Below are 7,600 nucleotides of genomic sequence, written 5' to 3'. Positions count from 1 at the left end.
CCGGGGTTGGGTCCATTGAGTAGCTGGGAGGTCGAGGATGATGTGGTGAAGAGATGGTGGCCGGAGGTGGCGCGACGGCGGCGCAGCGGCGCAAGGAATGCCACGACTTCGTGTGGTGCGTGGAGGCTAACGGTAGCGCGGCTGAGGCTGGAAATCGGAGAGGGTGGTCGCCGGCCGGTGGGGAGCACGATGGGGTGGGCGGTGTCGCACGACGGTGCGACGGCGGCGGGTTGGGTGAGGAACGGTTGCACGGCGTGAGAGAGAGAGAGAGAGAGAGAGAGAGACGTCCGCGCGGGAAGCAGGGGGGAGAAAAAGAAAAAGAAAGAAAGGAAAAAAAAAAGAAAAGAAGAAAAAGAAAAGAGGAAAGAGAAAATGTAGAGAAAGAAATAAGGTCCAATCCTTAAATCTTGGGTCACAAAAAAAAGATCCAACGGAAACGATTTTAAAACAGCAAGTAAAATAAAATAATTCAAACGTAATGATTAAAATGAAAATAAATAATTAAACCCCACAACAAGTTAATTTAATTTTAGAAGAAATTTAAACGCATAAAAATAATTAATTTAGAGAAAGCACTTCAAAAATAATTTTCACAAAATTAAAATCATAAAAATAACATAACTAAAAATCCAACAATTTTAAAATAAGAGAATAAATTTTAAATTAATAACAAATAATCTTTCAATTAAAAAAAATACACTAAAATACGGGGTGTTACACTTGTTGCAACCAAGGGTTAAAAGCCACGATACTTGGGGCTTTGGGAATGCTACGTACTCAAGGCTTAAATGTTCAACATAACAGTTTCATTCAAAGCCATAAACATTTTTACAATGGCATCATGTACGTGTGTGTACACACCAATTATGATATCGTCTGAAAAGGAAGGTCAAATGATTAAAAAAAATGTACGGCTACTATTCTAGCTTTCGTGAGCTGATTTTTTCACCATCTGATTTGAGGCTGCTGCTACCTAACCTTCAAAAATATAAGCACCCTTTCCAAGTCAAACCATGCAATGGAGAAACGTTCAATTAGGTAATAAGCTATTCTGCTCCACCATATATATATGATATTACCACTAAATAAATAAAAAGACTAAGTTGATTATTGTAATTTTGGTGGTTTTGTTATTTATATCATAGCAGATAACAGTGTGAAAACTTCTTAGGAAGCACTTCCTCAGCTACTTTGTCGTTGAAAAGAGAGGCCCATTCAGCTAGTAATTGGTCTTTCCATGACTAAATAAATCTCTCCATAGAAAGTAATTTCAGTTTCACAATGTTGAAGGAGTCAATAAAACTCTGTCGATATGATGCTTGCCTTGCATAAATTAAAATGATAAAGATGAAGACTTGTGGGGTTTTCAGGAGAGGAAAAGTTCTATATATAGGACCATTATACCCAACCTCTGGAGTATCCCATTATATCATCTTCAAAAACAAAAAACTAAAGCCCCATTACTTCTACAAACCAAAAGCCGATTCAGCCATGAAGATTCCATCACGTTCACACGTCCACATGCTGTCATACCTCGTCGTGTTGTTGCTTCTCCCCTTGCTTGCCTCCCCAGCCGACCCCGATCCATTACAGGATTTCTGTGTGGCGGATCAAAGTGCCAGCTCTATATCAGTTAATGGCTTCCCTTGCAAACCTGCCTCAAAAGTAACTTCCGATGATTTCTTCTTTGATGGTTTGACCAAAGTGGGCGATACATCAAACATCTTTGGATCAAACGTCACTGGAGGTAATGTCCTTAATTTTCCTGCACTCAACACGCTTGGGATTTCAATGAACAGAGTGGACTTTGCTCCGGGAGGACTTAATCCACCCCACACTCACCCTCGTGCAACCGAGAGCGGCGTGGTCATCGAAGGGAAGCTACTTGTGGGGTTTGTGACAACTGGGAATGTGTATCACTCTAAGGTCTTGACTTCTGGGCAGATGTTTGTCATTCCTAGAGGACTTGTACACTTCCAAAAGAATGTTGGAGTAGGGAAGGCCCTTATCATCACGGCTTTCAATAGTCAGTTACCTGGGGCTGTGGTCCTTCCCTTTACTCTCTTTGCTTCAACACCATCGATTCCAGACGATGTTCTAACTAGGGCCTTCCAAGTAGAAGAAAAGGTTATCGAATCTATAAAGTCGAAGTTCAGTTCTTGAGCTAAGACCTTCCACTCCAGATAATCTCCCCTTTATCTGAAAATTGTGTTGTAGTAATGCTTTTGATTTGAGGTTACCTTCCTCCTATTCTTGTGTTGTTATTCTTTGTATTGATGTGAAGTTCAGTTCTTGTAATGCTTGTGTTGTTATTCTTTGTATTGATGTGAAGTTCAGTTCTTGTAATGCTTGTGTTGTTATTCTTTGTATTGATGTGAAGTTCAGTTCTTGTAATGCTTGTGTTGTTATTCAGGTTGTGTTGGTATTTTTTAATAATAATTTTTGTTAATGACGTTTTGTTTAAGCTTTTTGAACCTCTTGTAAGTTCTCACAACGAAGGTAATTTTAATTTATGAAAATTATATCTTGCCCGAAGGTTAGAATTCAAGAAATAGTTATTTGAAACCATAAAGAAAATTTTTTAAAAAATTTAGTAGACTCCACGAAAAGGGCTTTCCAAGCCTAAAGAGTAAGAACCAAGGGCCTACTTCACAAAATCAATCTTGTTATGTCTGTGACAAAAGTGAGCAATTTGCTCAAATATGCAAATTTTTGAAGTGTGAAAATAATCCTCAAGTTAACGTAACTTGAGGAACCATTTGTAGCAATGGTTACATACATTAATTTGCTTCAATTTGTTGAAGGATGGTGAACAGATTTTGGTGCCAGTAAGCATGTCTGCTGTGATAAAAGTTGGTTGAAAAATTATACTCTCTTTGGAGAAGAGAAAAAAATTACGCTTGTTGATTCAAGTAAAACCAAGGTTGTTGGAAGCGGTGTAGTAGGGTTGAAATTCACCTCTGGATGTATATTGATGCTCAAAGATGTGTTCTATGCACCATTTATGAGGAAGAATTTGGTAGTTTTTTACTCAACAAAGCGGGTTTCAAACAAATTATTGAATCCGATCAATATGTTATTATGAAAAATGTTGTGCATAAATCATCAAATGTTTCTATTTATATTGTAACGCCTCAAATCCGATTGGCCTGGAGAATTACTACCTGTAACTTAAGAACATGTTTTTCCAACACAACTAAAATAAAACTCCAAAACTTTATTAGTAAAACTCAATCTCATATACTCTAAATAACAACATTGAAAATTCCACAAAGTCATTACTGCAACAAAATAAACTAAGGAGTACACAATCTCCCGGTAGTCATAACAAACCAAACTAATAACTTCATAAGTCCTAGTAAACACAAGCCCAAGATATAATTAAATCTAAAAGACATTAAAACTAAAGGACATCATAATTGCTTCTTCTAACATCCTCTTATAGTTTAATCATGCTCACCAATCTAATCCAGGCCTCAGTTGGACTCTCCACATCATCTGAAAAATATTATGAAGATAGGGAGTGAGTTATCAACAACTCAGTAAGCAGAGGACATATGCTAGCGTGCAAGCATGAGCATTTACAAAGTATAGCATGCAGAACAAAATATTTTCCAGAGTTATCATGCAGAGCAGAACATATTTTCAAAAGTAACAGAGCAATGATTTTAATACAAGTAAAAACCATAATACTTTGGCATAACATAAACTGAGTATCATCATCAGATCAAAACAGAGCATCACACAGAGCAGAGACCATGTTTCACCCCCGTGGTACGGTTGTGCTAACCCCGGTGGCCAAACCAGGCAGAGACAGAGGTGAAATCTTTTCTTTATTCTTCTCGGAGCCCCGAGTGTGCACACAGAAAAGACCATAATAAAACCACTTTATTTCCAAAGTGGGTGCACTCAGAGACAGAGAAATTGGTACCAACCCAAACAGAGCAGAGCATAACAGAGCAGAGCAGAGCAGAGCAGAGACAGAGTTAGATACAAATATCAGTACACCATGCCAAAGGTTTTCAGATGTTATATCAAAATATTACAGAATACCAAAACAGAATCAGACAGTTTACACACACAGACAACAAAAGCCAGAACATCTTTATAAATAAATGCACAATTTTTTCATATTCTCAATATCGCTCCCTTTTTCAGATTTCAGAAACCACATGATAGAATTTAGCTCATGTCTACACAATGCATGTCAGAATATATTTTTAAATTTTTCATAAAGACTGATGAATAATGCAGATAAGCGACCGAGGTTGGTCTTTGTTTTTCCCAAGTTCCCATTACATCACAAAATATGCAAGTTTTCATAAAGTCAACTTTAGTCTTATTAATTTGTATAAAATCTAGCATAGGAACCCCGCTTACCTGGACAACTTAGCTTTTCAGAATTTTCCTCAAAAATGTCGAGTCGAATATAAATCGTCACCTATAAAAATAATCACATAATTTTCGTAAGTTTTCAATCAATCACGGATTTCGATATTTAATCCTAAACTTCTAAAATAACCTATTTTAATATCTCAAAATTTAAAACTCTCATAATCCCAAAATATATCATCACTTCCTAAAAATCATCAATATTCACCATGACCAACGTCAAACTCAAAACACCAATATTTAAACCCGAAACAGCCAAAAATTTCATAGCATAAACCAATCTCACACAAACAACTGCATCATCCAATCCAACCGACCCCCTTACTCCTCGGACTCAGTTTGGCACAACCAACAAATTCACAGTAAATATGAATTAGCGCAGAAATACAGTTAAATCTCAAAAGTTCTTTGGGAAAAATACTTTCAATTCTATAATATAATTTTTGAAAGATCACGGAGGTGTTAGAAGCGGCAACACAACAACAAAACAGTGCCAAATGCACTATGGCCGTGGGTCTCAAAAATTCACTTTTGAACGGGTGTAAATGAAGACCCGAGATTGATAGGGTAGGGCTTAGGGATGTCAGTGAAGTTAGTGGTGGTGGTGGTTGGCCGTGGGTGGCGGCGTAAAGGGCAGTCGAAGGCTAAAATACCAAAAACGGAAATATTGATGGTGGGGCTTCACCGGTGACAGATCGGAGGTGGGTTTGGGTCTATTGGGTTGCTAGGAGGTCGAGGATGATGTGGTGAGAAGATGGTGGCCGAAGGTGGCGCGACGGAAGCGCAGCGGCGCAAGAAGTGCCGCGGCTTGGTGTGGTGCGTGGGGGCTATCGGCAGCGAGATAGGGGCTGGAAATGAAGGGGTGGGGTCGCCGGCCTGTGGGGTAGGCAGTGGGCTGGGCGGTGTCACCGGACGGTGGCTCATTGGGGCAGGCTGGGGAGGAGAAGAAATCACATGGGGAGAGGGGGGTTGCCGTGCGCAGGAAGCAGGGGAAGAAAAAGAAAAAGAAAGAAAGGAAAAGAAGAAAAGAAGAAAAAGAAAAGAGGAAAGAGAAAATGTAGGGAAATAATTGAGGTCCAATCCTCATATCTTAGGTCACAAAAATGATCCAACGGAAACGATTTTAAAACAGCAAGTAAAATAAAATAATTCAAACGTAATGATTAAAATGAAAATAAATAATTAAACCCAACAATATGTTAATTTAATATGAAAAATAATTTAAATGTATTACAATAATCAATTATAAGAAAGCACTTCAGAATAATTTTCACAAAATTAAAATCATAAAAATAAACTCACTAAAAATCCAACCAATTTTAAAACAAGAGAATAAAATTTTAAATTAATAACAAATAATCTTTCAATTAAAAATACACTAAAATACGGGGTGTTACATATATGCTTTCTTCTTTAAATTGTTGGCATGCACATTTATGTCATATCAATAGTAGGTATGTTGCTATCATGAATAGTTTAGGATTAATTTCCAAATTGACAAAGGATTTTAAAAAATGTGAAGCTTGTATTCAAGCAAAAATTACAAAACGGCCTCATAAAAGTGTCGAAAAAATACAAAATTGTTAGATTTAATTCACACTGATCTTTGTGAATTTGAAGGAATTTTAATTCGTAGAGGAAATATATATTTTATCACTTTTATTGATGCTTTTTCAAAATATACGTATGTTTATTTATTAAAAAATAAAAGTGATTGTTTTGGAAAATTCAAAGAATTCCTCCATAAAGTTAAAAATCAATTTTGTTGTAACTCTGAGTTGCTTACTGTGTTAATGCTTCCAACTCAGATGCCAAGATTTGTAATGAAGTTATAAAGAACTTGCAACCAACACATAAAAAGAAATGTAAAGAACACAAAAAGAATTTACGTGGTTCGATCCTAGTGATCTACATCAATGGTAGCTACAGTCAAGAGACTTTTGTTGATTGATGATCAAAATACAAGTCTTGAGATTACAAGAACACTCTCTCATACACACCTCTCTTTCTTGGAGCCTTGCACAGATTGTTCTCTCTGTTTCTCTCTTGTATTTTTTGTATTGAATGCAATGCCTCAAGTACAAATGAAGGCCTCTATTTATAGACTTAAGTTGTAACAGAATAGAATGAGTTTCTGTTTTCCTATAAACAAGCCAGTACTCGAGTCTTTCCACATGTGTAGCCATGTGCTCATGTACTTTGCTCTAAATGGTTGACACCTTTTATAACATTCTCCACCTTGGAAATCATTTAGAACTTCCAAGCTGCCTTTACTCCTCTTTGACTGTTGCTGCAGATCCCTTCTAATTGGCTTGGCAATTTCCCATATTGATCAAGTCCAGACAATGTCTGAACTTGACTGTTGGCAATGACTTAGTCATCATATCAGATCGATTTTCTCCTGTTGGGATCTTTTCTATCACAATCTCTCTAGCTGAAATGATATCCCTCACAAAGTGTAGCCTAATGTCTATATGTTTTGTTCTTTCATGGTATACCTGGTTTTTAGCAAGATGAATTGTGCTCTGGTTATCACAGTGAACTGTGATATACCCTTTAGCCATATAACTTCCTTTATAGCCTCTGTCATTGCAATATACTCTGCCCCGGTTGTTGATAAGGCAACTACTGGCTGTAGATTTGTCATCCAACTGATGGCACCTCCAAAAGCAGTAAATACAAACCCTGTCAAAGACTTCCTTGTGTCTATATTTCCTGCATAATCATAGTCAACAAACCCTTCTATTCCACTTCCCTTTTGTAAGTTTCCACCAAACTTCAGTCCCAAACAAGCTGTACCAGATAAATACTGAAATACCCACTTGATTGCTTGCCAATGGAGTTTTCTAGGATTGCTCATAAATCTGCTGTGTAACGTCCGGGCTGAGTAGGAAATTCGCGTCCGATTGTTTTATGGATGAAAAGCCCACTGTAAATTTTTTTTTTTAGGATGAGTCGACATCCAAAACTTATAGAAAAAGCCTATGCTTTAATCCCCTACAAGATCTGGTCCAAATTACTTTAGGCTAAAGAGCCCAAGCTCGTGGAAACAATATTCCTAAACTCCTCACATGCACGGTTTCACGTCTGTTTTTCCCGCACGTCTCTCTTTCTTTTCTTTTTTTTTTCCTCTAGGGTTTTATCTGTTGTTTCCTATATATTTACACGTTCATCATCCTCAACCAAAATCAAGAATAGCCGCTTAAGT

At 37.3% G+C, this 7,600-nt stretch overlaps 1 protein-coding gene across 1 annotated transcript; it reads left to right on the top strand.

Moving 5' to 3' along the window:
* The first annotated feature begins 1,417 nt into the window (after positions 1 to 1,417).
* On the top strand, positions 1,418 to 2,464 carry LOC109000279 (rhicadhesin receptor-like). Its single transcript, XM_018977107.2, has one exon. It carries the CDS (start codon positions 1,492 to 1,494, stop codon positions 2,161 to 2,163), a length of 672 nt encoding a protein of 223 aa, XP_018832652.2. The 5' UTR covers positions 1,418 to 1,491; the 3' UTR covers positions 2,164 to 2,464.
* Positions 2,465 to 7,600: the final 5,136 nt, after the last annotated feature.

Source organism: Juglans regia, chromosome 9, assembly GCF_001411555.2.
Source record: "Juglans regia cultivar Chandler chromosome 9, Walnut 2.0, whole genome shotgun sequence".
Taxonomy (NCBI): domain Eukaryota; kingdom Viridiplantae; phylum Streptophyta; class Magnoliopsida; order Fagales; family Juglandaceae; genus Juglans; species Juglans regia.
The sequence above is the reverse complement of the archived record's forward strand: the minus strand, read 5'-3'. Positions and strand labels throughout refer to the sequence as shown.